This window comes from Coregonus lavaretus (assembly GCF_964263955.1).
Source record: "Coregonus lavaretus genome assembly, chromosome: 6".
Classification (NCBI taxonomy): domain Eukaryota; kingdom Metazoa; phylum Chordata; class Actinopteri; order Salmoniformes; family Salmonidae; genus Coregonus; species Coregonus lavaretus.
The window spans coordinates 30,074,148-30,090,323 of record NC_139993.1 but is presented as its reverse complement, the minus strand read 5'-3'; the positions used below and the strand labels follow the sequence as shown (position 1 = coordinate 30,090,323).

The 16,176-nt window shown below is 44.6% G+C and overlaps 1 protein-coding gene across 2 annotated transcripts in view; it reads right to left on the bottom strand.

Moving 5' to 3' along the window:
* Nucleotides 1–1,116: 1,116 nt before the first annotated feature.
* LOC311131632 (membralin-like) overlaps nt 1,117–16,176 on the bottom strand; it is a 17,430-nt gene continuing 2,370 nt past the window's right edge. Inside the window, exons 2-11 of one of the 2 annotated variants that reach the window (XM_084164714.1) lie at nt 12,908–13,213; nt 10,348–10,513; nt 9,515–9,625; nt 8,019–8,141; nt 7,776–7,876; nt 5,889–5,946; nt 5,677–5,760; nt 5,417–5,549; nt 5,064–5,163; nt 1,117–4,419 (exon numbers count right to left, since the gene is read on the bottom strand). In XM_084164714.1, coding sequence (XP_084020840.1) covers nt 3,592–4,419; nt 5,064–5,163; nt 5,417–5,549; nt 5,677–5,760; nt 5,889–5,946; nt 7,776–7,876; nt 8,019–8,141; nt 9,515–9,625; nt 10,348–10,513; nt 12,908–13,213 — 2,010 coding nt within the window. In that variant the 3' untranslated portion in view covers nt 1,117–3,591. The remainder of the gene's footprint in view (nt 4,420–5,063; nt 5,164–5,416; nt 5,550–5,676; nt 5,761–5,888; nt 5,947–7,775; nt 7,877–8,018; nt 8,142–9,514; nt 9,626–10,347; nt 10,514–12,907; nt 13,214–16,176) is intronic. The other variant, XM_084164715.1, reaches the window with a different exon arrangement.

Sequence of the window (16,176 nt, the reverse complement as noted above, 5' to 3'; positions counted from 1 at the left end):
TGGGGCTCATAAACGGTGTGGGGGTAACTGAATTTTATTAACGTGACGGCAACCTGAAACAATCTGTGCTATGTGGAGTCCACAGACTCTGCCGAGGAATCAGGAGTGGTGCGTTTATGTTTTGTTTATATCCTTTGAGATCCAAATCGAATATTGTTCACTGGCCTTGATTAACATGTTTTTCAAGAATAAAGTCTGATGGAAGTGTTGGTTGTGAATAAGGTTGAAATGTGAATCCTTGTCAAGTGTACTTTGTGTGGTCTGTATTTTTACCTTTCAGGTACTGATGGGGAAATTGGGGTGTTTAACCTCATAGAAATGCTGGAGTATTTCAGTGATAGAATAACAGGTAGTAGGCCTGTTTAATGTCTGGCAGTGTATAGAGAGCAATAGTACTGGCGTCTTTTTGTAGGCATGGTTGGTTGAAAAAGCATATGGGAAAATTGAGTTTTTGTAGGGTTTTTCCCTGGTAAACGCAGGCTTAGGAGATCTTATACGTTTTGTTCTATGAGAATCACTTTGTGAATTTTGAAGAATTTATGCAATCAAAAAGCACATAAAAGGCTTCATAATCCATAAAGGTCATGTTGACTGACGGATTATCTCAGAACAAAACGTCAGAACAAAGATCTAAGCCTGCGTTAACCTTATTTTCTGCATTTATCACAACCTTATTCTTTCCCCATAGGAACAGCTAACTGAACCAGAGGCAACTCATTACCGGTTTTTAGGACTACAAGCTGGCGAACTCTATACACATGAACTCTTTCTAAACATGTATTCACATTTAAACAGGGTGTAATTTCTCCTTTATGATATAGGATCCTTTTTGTCAATCAGGGGTGTCCCCATAAACATGCTCCAAATATGGATGTGACATGACATCCATGTGACAGTATTTGGAATGTCAACGTACAATACCCAGGAAGTTCCTATTTTATGTGACCAATAAAATGTGATTTGATTTTACAAGGGAGATCTCCTGACCTCAATGGGACTTCCTAGATAAATAAAAGGTAAAAAAAATATATATATATATTGTGGTGGACAACATACTTTGTCTAGGATTCCCATGACCAATACCAGGACACACAAACAGAAATAACCACACCAATGGCAATTTGTGCAAAGAATGTTTCTACTGCACTTGTTTTACTGAACAGTTAAATACATTTGAATGAGGAATCTAGTCCATCACAGATCGAAGGATTCATTTAACATTGTCTAAAATGAACTACAAATGGATAGCAACTTTTGCAAGGCTACAATCATCCCGCTTTCTCTCAGACCGGAATATAGGCACAGATAAAGAAACAACTGATCATTAAAAACCTAATTGATGGAGCATATTTTTGTCATATCAGTAATAGCTTCCCCTAGAATGAACTCAAAAGACATCTTTAAACCGACTTGTCATATTGCACAATTTGGACAACCTTTTCATCCCATAACCACGTCCTCTGTCCTGCCCATTGCATAGCCTTGACTACATCTCCACCCAACTCACTGAGCAGAAATTATTCTAGCCCCTCGTATCTCAATAGAACTCTTAACAATTATATTTTACGAAAATGTCCCTTGATTATCGTCATTCTGTTGAAATATAACCAATTTTCCTCTGATATGAGGCCACCAAGGGAATCTCAACTTGCACTAATATCTCATTTGGAATCATATAAGGTATCATCAAAATAAAGCTCTCTGGTCAGGAAATTGTTCTCAGTTCAAACAGCTGAGGACGAAGACATCGAACACACCTGTCATTATTGACTACTGTTACAATGTCAAAACCTCTCAACTTGTATTATGCCCTGTCCATGTTAGTACCGTGTTCACTAGTTCCAGAAAGGGGAAGCATGATGCATGTCAGGTCCATCTGATTACAGGTAAAGGAAAACAACGTTTTGTCTTTAGACCCTAGCAAATACAACTAGCATCACAGTAGCATTTTACAAGCCTTCTGAGTAGTTCTATAGCAGTGGCTATAATAGTCTGGTAAGGTTGTCAAGGTAGTGCAGCTTTATCATCTTCTGGAGGTTTTGAAACAAGAAAATGTATGAAAGATGAAATATTAATTTGAAATATAATTTTTCCAAATTAAATGCCCCCCAGGGTCCAATATATGCCTTATTGTCACAACTATCCAGTTGGGCAGCTGAATGGTAGATCTCAATGACACATGTAATGCAGATGGGTTGGCTGGGTACAATGACTTTACCCTGAAGCTGTTCAATATCGCCTGGTATTGTCTTGTGCCAGTCTGGGGCAAAGATCTGTGTTTTATAGGAGCTTGGAGTGGGCCTCAGTCAGCTGACGCCAGGAACCATAAAACTTCCTTGTGATAAAGCGTATTTCTTTCTTACAGTCACATGCTCCTCTTTTGGAATACAGTCTAAGGGGCCATGGGGACAAATATTGACTGAAATTAGTTTGAAGACCATGAAACAGGTGTTTAAGGCAACGGTCGAGCCTTCAAGTTGATTCTGTTTCATTTGCACATGACTAGTGAAGCGATTCTAATTTGAAAGACAAACACAAAACATGGTGATGAGAGAATGGGCCTAGTCTCCAGACAGTACACAGAAATGCTCCCGGGGGGAGCAATGATGCAGTTTCACTCAAAAGGGGTTAAGATGAGAGAAACCGCAGCGATGGCGGCTCTTCTTCAGCTCAAGAAGTACAGGGAGCAACTGCCAACTACCAATCATCGTAAGAGAAGTGGACTGGGAAAAAAATCTAGGCAAGAGCAAGCAGGTCTACTTAACAATCAGAACAGTGGATGTAAACTCCATTTCCCATGATGCTCCACTCGGGGCTAGTGCTAACTTGTGGAGCCGGTTGCCAGTTACGACTACAACCTCCAACGTTACTAGCCTATGTTTTACCATTCTGAAAGACAAATGACCAACTCGGACACTAGAGCAACTCAGAAACTCTAGGTTGTATTCTTTTTTTTCTTCTGGGTTCGAGGACCAGATGGAATGAATGACTAGGATAAGAGTCAATGTGTGTTGCAGCCTTGTGATGACTGGTATGGTAGTCCACTGCGCTCTCAAAAGAAAACGCATACGGTACACTGCCATTTCCAAAGCCCGTCAAGACACCTCCTAACCAACAGAAACATCCTTTAAGGAATTGTACATCAATGCAATAGGATTGCCGCCTCTCTATTTTACAAATCAATTCTCAATCATAAAAAAAATAATAATCATCACATGGCAAAATGTCACGGTAGCCTTTCCCGAACGATTCCACACCTTTGCAGCAAAGTTGGTGTGTCTGACACATAATTCGAGAGAAAACTCTGCGACGGATGGAAAAATTCACTGTCCCACTAAGGATGGGGAAACTAAAAGCTAAACAAAACATTTCCGTAGCAGAGATCCTAGAGGAGAGTGGAGGGGGGCACCTTCTCCTTTTCTCAGCTTTCCATCCCTCTCTTCTCCTTGCTGTCATAAGAATGAGATTACAGTAATAAAGCCACGGCGGCCATCTTGCGGTGTCGGAAGAGGAATTGAGGGGGGAGAAGAAGACATGTTGCCTCTGCGTGTGGTAGCATGTGTGTATGTGAGTGAGTTGGAGAAGGGGGGCTCAGGATGGAGTGGGGCTGGGGGGTTCCTCTGTCTTGGGCTCCCAGTCTGTGGGGCTATGCCCAGGGCTTTCTGGCTCCCCAGCCCCTGCCCTACTGCAGTCTGTGTGTGGAGGAGGAGGAGGAGGAGGAGGAAGAAGGGAGGGACTGACACTAGAGAGGCTAGTCTCTGCTTCCTGAAGTCCTCCCATTGGAGGAGAGGGAGGAAGAGGCGGGCCTGAGCCCGCTGCACTGCTGCTGCAGGCCCCTATGGTTTTGATTTCCACTGCAGCCAAACTGGGACTGGCGCCATCTGTGCCCTCTCCTCCTCCACCACCTCCCCCCATTCGAATCTCCGCCACCACGCTGAGGCCTGCCTCAGAAACCATGACCCCCCCCACCTCCCCCAGCAACCCCCCTTCCGTGCTCTCCAGCAAAGACCCCTCCAGCTGGGGGGCCAAGGAGGAGGACAAGGCCTCCGTGATGATGGCCGCCGTCTCCGCCATCCAGTCCAGCTCCGTCGTCATCGTCAACTCTCCTCCGGCCCCTTCTGACGTGGCGCTGCCAGCCAGGCTGTTAGACTGGGAAGCCTGGGTCGCTGTACCTTGGGCCTGGGCCGCCGAAGAAGCCTGGGGCTCGTCTGGCGGTCGGACCTGGCCATTGGCTACCCCTCCCCGGGCTGGAGCTGCTCCAGCTGCAGCGGTGGTGGTGTTGTTGTTGAGGTTGTCCTGCAGGGCAGTCTGGTTGCCCCCCTGGCCCGCCTGCTGGTTCTGCAGCAGCAACTCCTGGATACGGATCTGCTGCAGGATGGCCGGAAGCTCGTAGTGGTGGAAGAAGTAGATCATGGAGTGCTATAGAGGGAAGAAGAAGAGTGGTATAGGGGTTAACATAAGTCTGTTTTTATGTAATGGGAGTTAGAAACAGGGCCTAGAGAGGCAGGAGGGCTACAAACTCGAACAAGAGCTGTGGCTGGCATGACTTCAGTGGTCTGATCTCAAAATCACAGGCGAATCGCTACATTGGCTAAAATGTAGCCTAGGATGCTAATCTTTTAGGGCTAAACCATTAGCATCATGCACAGTCATTACTATAGAGAAATCGATTTATTCAGGAATTTTTTTAATTGGGTTTAAAAACCCACTAACCCAATATGACTTTCATTGCTATTCACTAAAATAAATTCAGTTCTGTTTTCTTAGTTTACCGTAACATTTAAAGAATGATAAACCGGTCTAACAGCACAATAACATAATAAAGCACTTTCCAGCTCTGTACTAAATAAATGAAGTGTGTAGGCCTCTTGAAACAAAGGCAAAGCCTCTAGTGTTTCGTATTCAAAACGCTGGAGGATGGAGGAGTATGTGGGCTAGTAAACACACACACACTTTGAAATCACACTACAGTTTGGGATTGTGTGTCTTTTCTCTAGTTTATTTGAACATTTCCACTACTTTTTTTCATACATCCCTTCCTTTCCTTCTCTGCCGTATCTCACCTGTATGAAGAGCCAGGAGGTGACCAGAGCCAGGCTGCTGTACTGGCCGTTAAAGCGGTAGTGGTAGGCGTAGAACGCAAAGTGATACAAATAGAAGAACCTGCGGGAGAGACAGAGACAGCCTCCTTAGAGAGTAGCCTAAAATAACAGCATCACACTGGACTGACTGACAGTGGAATGGAAGGACTACCTGGAACTGGAGAGACAAAGTCATCAGTGGAGAGACTGATGAAAAAGCAGCTCTAAGCAAATTATTTCAACTGAAATCATAGAAATGCGCCAAATAGTTCCGGGGCCCTTTCTCTCGACCCGTCCCTCATTTTATGAGAGAGTGGAGGGTATGCACAGCTTACCTCAGCCAATGACGTTTGCTGGTGTTGGTGTGGCAGCAGATGGCGTCGTACTGGTCAGCCAGCCACACGATGAGGATGATGTAGAAGGCGGTGGTGGTGTCGTTGAAGAACTCCGACATGATGGCCTCCATTCCTGGGAGAGAGGGAAAGTTTCTTCTTACCCACTGTTCATTTGTTCAAACCAAAAAATATATATACCAAGACCCAGCTTGTTGCAGTTAACTGTAGATATGGCGGCTCAAACGGCGAGACACTCTTACCCACGAGAGCCAGGATGACGGTGAGCAGAGGGGCTGCTGGGAAGGCGATGGTCATGTTCATCTCCAACATCTGCAGCAGATCCACTGGTGAGACGGAGAGGAAAGGGTTAAAGTTGAGAGAGTTTGGCGTAGGGCCAAAGCGATGTGCGGCACTGAGTTTGTCTTTCAAGACTGCTAGAGGGGTGTGTGTGTGTGTGTGTGTGTGTTCTTACCAATGAAGACGAAGATCTGGTGGTGGGAGTAGCGCAGCAGCATGGACACTGACAGGGTCTGCAGATACAGAGAAAAACAAACATCCAATGGAATCCCTCGTTCTTACTTTTCACGTTCCCTCTTTCAAGAGGCAAAGCACATTTCTGTGGAAACAGACAAAAGCTTATCTCACCCTTCTTCTTTACATGACTAACACAGAGAGTAGTTAGCACCAGCTAATTTATCATTAAAAATACACTACCGGTCAAAAGTTTCAGAACACCTACTCATTCAAGGGTTTTTCTTTATTTTGTTTACTATTTTTTACATTGTAGAATAATAGTGAAGACATCAAAACTATGAAATAACACATGGAATCATGTAGTAACCAAAAAAAGTGTTAAAACAATTCAAAATATATTTTATATTTGAGATTCTACAAATAGCCACCCTTTGCCTTGATGGCAGCTTTGCACACTCTTGGCATTCTCTCAACCAGCTTCATGAGGTACTCACCTGGAATGCATTTCAATAAACAGCTGTGCCTTCTTAAAAGTTAATTTGTGGAATTTCTTTCCTTCTTAATGCGTTTGAGCCAATCAGTTGTGTTGTGACAAGGTAGGGGGGGTATACAGAAGATAGCCCTATTTGGTAAAAGACCTAGTCCATATTATGGCAAGAACAGCTCAAATAAGCAAAGAGAAACGACAGTCCATCATTACTTTAAGACATGAAGGTCAGTCAATACGGCACATTTCAAGAACTTTGAAAGTTTCTTCAAGTGCAGTCGCAAAAACCATAAAGCGCTATGTAACTGGCTCTCATGAGGACCGCCACAGGAATGGAAGACCCAGAGTTACCTCTGCTGCAGAGGATACGTTTATTGGAGTTACCAGCCTCAGAAATTGCAACCCAAATAAAAGCTTCACAGAGTTCAAGTAACAGACACATCTCAACATCAACAGTTCAGAGGAGACTGTGTGAATCAGGCCTTAATGGTCAAATTGCTGCAAAGAAACCACTGCAAATGAACACCAATAAGAAGAAGAGACTTGCTTGGGCCAAGAAACACGAGCAATGGACATTAGATCAGTGAAAATCTGTCCTTTTGATCTGGAGTCCATATTTGAGATTTTGGTTCCAACCGCCGTGTCTTTGTGAGACGCGGTGTGGATGAACGGATGATCTCCGCATGTGTATTTCCCACCGTAAAGCATGGAGGAAGTGGTGTTATGGTGTGGGGGTGCTTTGCTGGTGACACTGTCTGTGATTTATTTAACCAGCATGGCTCCCACAGCATTCTGCAGCGATACGCCATCCCATCTGGCTTGGGCTTAGTGGGACTATCCAGGCTGTGTATTGGCTATTTTACCAAGAAGGAGAGTGATGGAGTGTTGCATCAGATGACTTGGCCTCCACAATCCACCGACCTCAACCAAATTGAGATGGTTTGGGATGAGTCGGACCGCAGAGTGAAGGAAAAGCAGCCAACAAGTGCTCAGCAAATGTGGGAACTCCTTCAAGACTGTTGGAAAAGCATTCCAGGTGAAGCTGGTTGAGAGAATGCCAAGAGTGTGCAAAGCTGTCATCAAGGCAAGGGTGGCCATTTGAATAATCTAAAATATATTTTGATTTGTTTAACACTTTTTTGGTTACTACATGATTCCATGTGTTCTTTCATAGTTTTGATGTCTTCACTATTATTCTACAATGTAGAAAATAGTAAAAAAAATAAAGAAAAACCCTTGAATGAGTAGGTGTTCTGAAACTTTTGACCGGTAGTGTATGTTGAATTGTTTTGGTGAAACGAAGGAACCCAAATAAAGGCTTCTCGTGGGCTAAATTGAACACTTGGGATGTTTTAAACGTAGGATTTTTAACACTTTTGTGTGGAGACTGATACTTACGAATATTACCATGATGACGAAGGCAGCCAGGTAGGAGGTACGGGCCATCCACATGCTGACGAATCGGTAGTGTTCCCCTGACACCACGTTCCTGAGGAAGCCTGTTCACACACACACACACACACACACACACACACACACACAGAGCACCGATCAGACGCGTGCACAGCATTGCACACCACCAAGGAAAGACTGATGCAGGAGAAACACTGACACACACCTCCATCCCTCTCCACCATGTACCTTTATTCTCCTCGTTCTCGGCCAGGGCCTTGACGCTGGACATCAGGATGTCATCGTAGCCCAGGAACTCATCCAGGAGGAAGCGGCTAAAGGTGTCCCCAAAGCACTGGTCCTTCATGGGGTCTGCGCGCACACACACGCAGGATTAGGATACGCAGCCTCACACAGACAGCACCTCCTGTCCTCAAACACTGTCTGTGCTACTTCTACCAGGTTTTTTAGTGTGCCTGACTACTATGCTGACTACGTACAGTGAGGGAGAAATGTATTTGATCCCCTGCTGATTTTGTACGTTTGCCCACTGACAAAGACATGATCAGTCTATAATTTTAATGGTAGGTTTATTTGAACAGTGAGACAGAATAACAACAACAAAATCCAGAAAAACGCATGTCAAAAATGTTATAAATTGATTTGCATTTTAATGAGGGAAATAAGTATTTGACCCCTCTGCAAAACATGACTTAGTACTTGGTGGCAAAACCCTTGTTGGCAATCACAGATGTCAGACGTTTCTTGTAGTTGGCCACCAGGTTTGCACACATCTCAGGAGGGATTTTGTCCCACTTCTCTTTGCAGATCTTCTCCAAGTCATTAAGGTTTCGAGCTTGACGTTTGGCAACTCGAACCTTCAGCTCCCTCCACAGATTTTCTATGGGATTAAGGTCTGGAGACTGGCTAGGCCACTCCAGGACCTTAATGTGACATGCGTTTTTCTGGATTGTTTTGTTGTTATTCTGTCTCTCACTGTTCAAATAAACCTACCATTAAAATTATAGACTGATCATTTCTTTGTCCGTTGGCAAACGTACAAAATCAGCAGGGGATCAAATACTTTTTTCCCCTCACTGTATCTTGAAGTGTTTCGCTGGCGATACTTTTATTGCGCTTGCCTTTAAGCTCTGGATAAGAGCGTCTGCTAAAATGCTAATGTCAAAGATTGCCGTTGGGCGCTCAACAAAGGGTGGTCTGAGAGCGCTTCAGCTATGAGTTTCGTTAATAGGAGTGCTTAACAAAGCACCATTGTGTTGGCCAATATGACCTATGGCCCATATACTGATATAATTCAAAAAAGTCAGCAGCTAGCTCCTGTCCATCTTAGCCACCCGAGGTTGAGTGCTTGCTACAGTACATCAGCATGCACATTGGTAACTACTGATGTAACCAACTACTGCTCATTGGTAACTACTGATCTAACCAACTACTGCTCATTGGCAAGCTAACTTGCAAGTCAGTGGTCATAGTTCCTATCACTTTAGCAACATTAGTTCCTATCACTGTTTATGACACATGCTATGGCATGCTTTTGAGTGTTTATAGTAGGCTTTGTAACAGAGCTTACCCAGACATGACTGTTTAATGACACCTATGTCATGCTTATGAGTGTTGGACTGGCTTAATAACACCGCTCATCTAGCTAAGACCGTTCATGACATCGACGATCATGTTTTATGTCATGCTTATGACCGTGATAAGTAGGCTTTATAACCGCTTACCCAGCGTGACGACCATGACGGGGATGTTGAGGCGTTGCCGGGTGGTCTGGGACAAGCGGAGGAAGCCGTACTCCAGAGAGTACTCCACTATGTACTGCTCCTGAGGCCACACTGAAGACAACACACACAGAGAGAGAAACACACTCACAGGTAAGCAGTGCAGCTTACCACACCTCGCCAACACAGAAAACACACAGCAACCCCACACACTCTTGCTTTGCATTAGAACAACTCATATTTCAACTATAAAGTTAGAGCCCACCTAAAATGGCAAAACATTGACAGAAACGCATTAACAAAACTCTTAATTAAAATCAAATTAAGGAAAGGAGGAGTCAGACTTAGAGCAATAAAACACAAACCATGCATACGTAGCACATAAAAAAACTTTTAGGCCATTTAGAATTGTTAAAACCAATGCAAGGGCACACAGACACGACACAAACACGGCCTAAACTAAAGTCTGGAGCCTGGCTCTCGACTGCTACTGCTGGAGCGAGCTGCAAAAGGTCAGCTCAACACACAGTCTTTGTCTGGGCACAGCCAGGGCCCACTGCGGGAGATGCGATGGCATCATGGCCACACAGTCTGATTCAAACAGTCTGATCCTTCAAAACAACAGCTGCAGGAAGTCGTTGAGGAGCAGAAGACAAGGGAACACATTTTTGGAATGGAATCATGCCAGAAAGGGGGTGACCAAGGACAAGAAGATGGCTGGAAGGGGCGATAAGGGAGCTAGCTAGAAGGAGGAGGTGAAGAGAAAGAAAGAAGCGGTGAGAGGAGAGGATTGAGGATTCTCAGGTAGGTAGGGCGGGGGGGGGGGTTGAGTTTACCTGCTCGTGTTAGCATCTCAATCTCGGAGACTGTCTCCCTCAGCGGCTGCATACCTTTAGTGGGCGACTGGCTGAAGGAGAGGTCCTGGCTGTTGTTGAGGCCCCCTCCCCCAAGGCCGATGCCGCTCAGCGAGGGCTTCAGCCGCGGCTCGATGTCTAGCTCAAACTGACAGAGTGAGGAGAAAAAGAAAACAGAGAAAGACTTAATATTCACACCCCTTGACTTTTTGCTAATTTTGTTGTGAATTTAAAATGGATTCAATTGAGATGTGTCACTGGCCTACACACAATACCCCATAATGTCAAAAGTGGAAATATGTTTTTAGATATATTTACAAATTAATTACAAATTAAAAGCTGAAATGTCTTTAGTCAATAAAGTCAACCCCTTTGTTATGGCAAGCCTTAATTAGTTCAGGAGTCCAAATTTGCATGGACTCATTCAGTGTGCAATAACAGTGTTTAACATGATTTTTCAATGACTACCTCATCTCTGTACCCCACACATACAATTATCTGTAAGGTCCCTCAGTCGAGCAGTGAATTTCAAACACAGATTCAACCACAAAGAACAGGGAGGTTTTCCAATGCCTCGTAAAGAAGGGCACCTATTGGTAGATGGGTAAAAAAAAGCAGACATTGAATATCCCTTTGAGCATGGTGAAGTTACAGTGAGGGAAAAAAGTATTTGATCCCCTGCTGATTTTGTACGTTTGCCCACAGACAAAGAAATTATCAGTCTATAATTTTAATGGTAGGTTTATTTGAACAGTGAAAGACAGAATAACAACAACAAAATCCAGAAAAACGCATGTCAAAAATGTTATAAAATGATTTGCATTTTAATGAGGGAAATAAGTATTTGACCCCTCTGCAAAATATGACTTAGTACTTGGTGGCAAAACCCTTGTTTGCAATCACAGAGGTCAGACGTTTCTTGTAGTCGGCAACCAGGTTTGCACACATCACAGGAGGGATTTTTGTCCCACTCCTCTTTGCAGATCTTCTCCAAGTCATTAAGGTTTCGAGGCTGACGTTTGGCAACTCGAACCTTCAGCTCCCTCCACAGATGTTCTATGGGATTAAGGTCTGGAGACTGGCTAGGCCACTCCAGGACCTTAATGTGCTTCTTCTTGAGCCACTCCTTTGTTGCCTTGGCTGTGTGTTTTGGGTCATTGTCATGCTGGAATACCCATCCACGACCCATTTTCAATGCCCTGGCTGAATGAAGGAGGTTCTCACCCAAGATTTGACGGTACATGGCCCCGTCCAGCGTCCCTTTGATACGGTGAAGTTGTCCTGTCCCCTTAGCAGAAAAACACCCCCAAAGCATAATGTTTCCACCTCCATGTTTGACGGTGGGGATGGTGTTCTTGGGGTCATAGGCAGCATTCCTCCTCCTCCAAACACGGCGAGTTGAGTTGATGCCAAAGAGCTCGATTTTGGTCTCATCTGACCACAACACTTTCACCCAGTTCTCCTCTGAATCATTCAGATGTTCATTGGCAAACTTCAGACAGACCTGTATATGTGCTTTCTTGAGCAGGGGGACCTTGCGGGCACTGCAGGATTTCAGTCCTTCACGGCGTAGTGTGTTACCAATTGTTTTCTTGGTGACTATGGTCCCAGCTGCCTTGAGATCATTGACAAGATCCTCCCGTGTAGTTCTGGGCTGATTCCTCACCGTTCTCATGATCATTGCAACTCCACGAGGTGAGATCTTGCATGGAGCCCCAGGTCGAGGGAGATTGACAGTTCTTTTGTGTTTCTTCCATTTGCGAATAATCGCACCAACTGTTGTCACCTTCTCACCAAGCTGCTTGGCGATGGTCTTGGAATTTGATTGATTGCTTCTGTGGACAGGTGTCTTATACAGGTAACAGTGTGCTCCTAATCTCAGCTTGTTACCTGTATAAAAGACACCTGGGAGCCAGAAATCTTTCTGATTGAGAGGGGGTCAAATACTTATTTCCCTCATTAAAATGCAAATCAATTTATAACATTTTTGACATGCGTTTTTCTGGATTTTTTTGTTGTTATTCTGTCTCTCACTGTTCAAATAAACCTACCATTAAAATTATAGACTGATCATTTCTTTGTCAGTGGGCAAACGTACAAAATCAGCAGGGGATCAAATACTTTTTTCCCCTCACTGTATTATTACACTTCAGATGGACTCACAGCTGTAATCGCTGCGAAGGTGATTCTAACATGTATTGACTTGGGTGTGAAGACTTAAGTAAATGAGATATTCCTATATTATATTTTCAATACATTTGCAAACATTTCTAAAAACATGTTTTCACTTCGTCATTATGGGATAGTGTGTAGATGGGTGAGATTTGTATTTGTATTGAATCCATTTTGAATTCAGGCTGTAACACAATAACATGTGGAAGAAGTCAAGGGGTGTGAATACTTTCTGAAGGCATGAACAATGCAAGGTCATTACGTGGTCATTATTCTGGTCAGGGACACTCGGTAGCAGAATTATTGGTCTGTCTCTGCCTTTAGCCTTCCTCTCAACCCCTCTCCCTGCAACCCTGTAGCAGCGCCTCACCCTCACAGAGCTGTTGTCAAACATCTCCAGGGTCATCTCCTCCTCCTCCTCCTCCTCGTGGTGCAGCGCGGCCAGACCCAGCCCTCCTTCTCCCTCTCCCTCTCCCTCTGGTTCCTTGACCAGGCCCTGGAAGCCGTCATTGTCGTAGAACTGAAGGAAGATGGGCGCACGCGACGAGTTGCGCTGGATCTCCACGCGCAGGATGCCGTCACGCGGCCACTTCTCCCGCACGTGCTCCAGGCAGTTGATTGGCGAGCGGGAGAAGGCGATGTGAATGTAGGCCAGGATGAAGAGCACAAACAGGGCCTGGTAGAGGAAGAGAGAGAGAGGGTGGAGGGCATTCAATTATGACAGATTGTTTAGCAATATTATTTTGGACAATATTATATAGATAATTTGCTAGGTAGTGTTAGCTGGCGCTAGTCAGCTGTACCTGCGCCAAAAGTCTGGTATTTTTCATCTTATAGCTTGTTCTCAATCTTTTTAAAAAAGTGAGCAAACATGTTTTCAACTCATTTTCTCTTGCCCTCTCGTCTCTCTACAGCAGACATATAGTGAGCAATATGTTTGGAATAGCAAATCGCAATATCGAAATGCAATCCATATAGGATCATGGGAATCGCAATACATATCGTATCGTCACCTAAGCATCGTGATAATATTGTATTGTGAGGTCCCTGGCAATTCCCAGCCCTAGTTTAATGGCGCTGAAAGGGACACAGGTAGGATACATTTTTGTATGTTTCTCCTCCTGCAACACTGTTAATGACAATCACATTGCCAGAAACAGAAACAAAAGATAGTTCACATACGTGCAAGGTTTGAGGAGCAGCAGAGAGATAACCTATCAGGATTGGGGTCAATTCCTTTTCAAATGTTCCCCAACCCTGGATCCTGTACATCAATGGCGGAAAAATTGCCTAACTCTGTCCTGGGCCCCCTCCCACCCCCCCAGGTGCACGTTTTGGTTGTTGCCCAAGTACTACACAGCTGATTCAAATAACCAACTCATCAAGTTTTGATTATTTGAATCAGCTGTGTAGTGCTAGGGCAAAAACCAAAACGTGCACCTGGGGGGGTGGGTGGGGGGGCAGGAGGCTATTTTTCCACCATTAGGCCATTTTTCCGCCCAAACTCGCCAGGACCGAGTTTGGGAAACCCTGGCCTAAATGAACGTCACAGAGGCTGCTTAGTGTAGGTGCCCACTACAAAGGTGCAGTAGGATAGATTCCTACAGAGAGCAGTCAGCTGAGGAGAAACGTGAGGTGCTAGAGAGCCTGGTCTATTTAAAATGATCCTCTTCAACAGGAAGCCAATACTCAGAATATCAAAAAGATGCCTAAAGCTAAAGTGTCAGTGACAACAGAGACAGATAGGGGACGTGCCATTTTGTTTCACACCCATCGCATCCCAATCAGTAGTGACAGGCAGGTGCCTCTGCAAATGGCTGTCCATCGCTCTTCCTCTCCTTCTCTCTGCATTAGAGCATCGCTCTTCTCTCCTGTCTGGTAACGCACTCAAGCAGGCAGGCAGATCCCTACTGTCAGTTAGCTAGTGTGGAGGCCTGGTACACCTGCTCACAGTGTGTGTACACATGCACGCAATGTACACACACATACACTGAGTGTACAAAAATTAAGAACACCTTCCTAATATTGAGTAGCACCCCCTTATGCCCTCAGAACAGCCTCAATTCGTTGGGGCATGGACTCTACAAGGTCTCGAAAGCTTTCCACAGGGATGCTGGCCCATGTTGACTCAAATGCTTCCCACAGTTGTGTCAAGTTGGCTGGATGTCCTTTGGGTGGTGGACCATTCTTGATACACACAGGAAACTGTTGAGCGAGAAAAACCCAGCAGCGATGTAGTTCTTGACACACAAAGCGATGCGCCTGGCACCTACTACCATACCCCGTTCAAAGGCACTTAAAAATGTTGTCTTGCCCATTCACCCTCAATGGCACACATACCCAATCCATGTCTCAATTGTCTCAAGGCTTAAAAATCCTTCTTTAACCCGTCTCCTCCCCTTCATCTAAACTGATCGAAGTGGATTTAAATGGTGACATCGATAAGGGATCATATGTTTCACCTGGATTCACCTGGTCAGGCTTTGTCATCGAAAGAGCAGGTGTTCTTAATGATTTGTACACTCAGTGTATGTACGCATGCACACACACCTTGACTGCATAAAAACATAGTCAACAATCTCTGATAGAATTCTGAGTTCTTTCACAGGTCTAGTTTTTATCCAAACACACGAATGGAAAAACGCTAGGACAGGAGAGCTCTAATGCGATGCCTGTTAAGATGACTCACTAGACCTTGAGTTGAGGGTCATTGCAATTATAACCCTCTGAAAATGCCTGTCTTTGCTGTTATGCTGCCTGCAACCATCAGAGCTGATGAGGATAAGTGTGTATTTTAGTCAATGTGTTCCTTTATGCCCCGAGTTGCACAAGCAAAGGCTTTCCCGGGTTTAAGCCTAATCACAGTTGGGAAAGGCCGGCCTGACTGCAATGATGAAAGTCAAGCTAATTACTGGCTATAATAATAATAATAAATTGGTGTAGAATAGATGTGTCAATCATCAACTCTGTTGATGACAATGATGTGGCTAGTAGCTAGAACTAATACATTTCACATGTACAACCTTTTCACCTAATGCTATGGTTTTTCTTGGTTATTGTTGTGCTGACTCAAACCACACAGTATGCCTAACTGTTCCACATTCAAATCAAACATTTGCCACATGTGCCGAATACAACAGGTGTAGACATTACCGTGAAATGCTTACTTACAGCCCTTAACCAATAATAAAAAAAGTAAAATAAAATAACAGTAGGGAGGCTATGTACAGGGGGTACCGGTGCAGAGTCAACGGCTAGTTCATGTAATATGTACTTGTGGTTAGAGTTAAAGTGACTATACATAAATAATTAACAGAGTAGCAGCAGCGTAAAAAGATGGGGTGGGGGGGGCAGTGCAAATAGTCCGGGTAGCCATGATTAGCTGTTCATGATTAGCTGTTCAGGAGTCTTATGGCTTGGGGGTAGAAGCTGTTGAGAAGTCTTTTGGACCTAGACTTGGCACTCCGGTACCACTTGCCATGCGGTAGCTGAGAGAACAGTCTATGACTAGGGTGGCTGGAGTCTTTGACAATTTTGAGGGCCTTCCTCTGACACCGCCTGGTATAGAGGTCCTGGATGGCAGGAAGCTTGGCCCCAGTGATGTACTGGGCCGTACGCACTACCCTCTGTAGTGCCTTG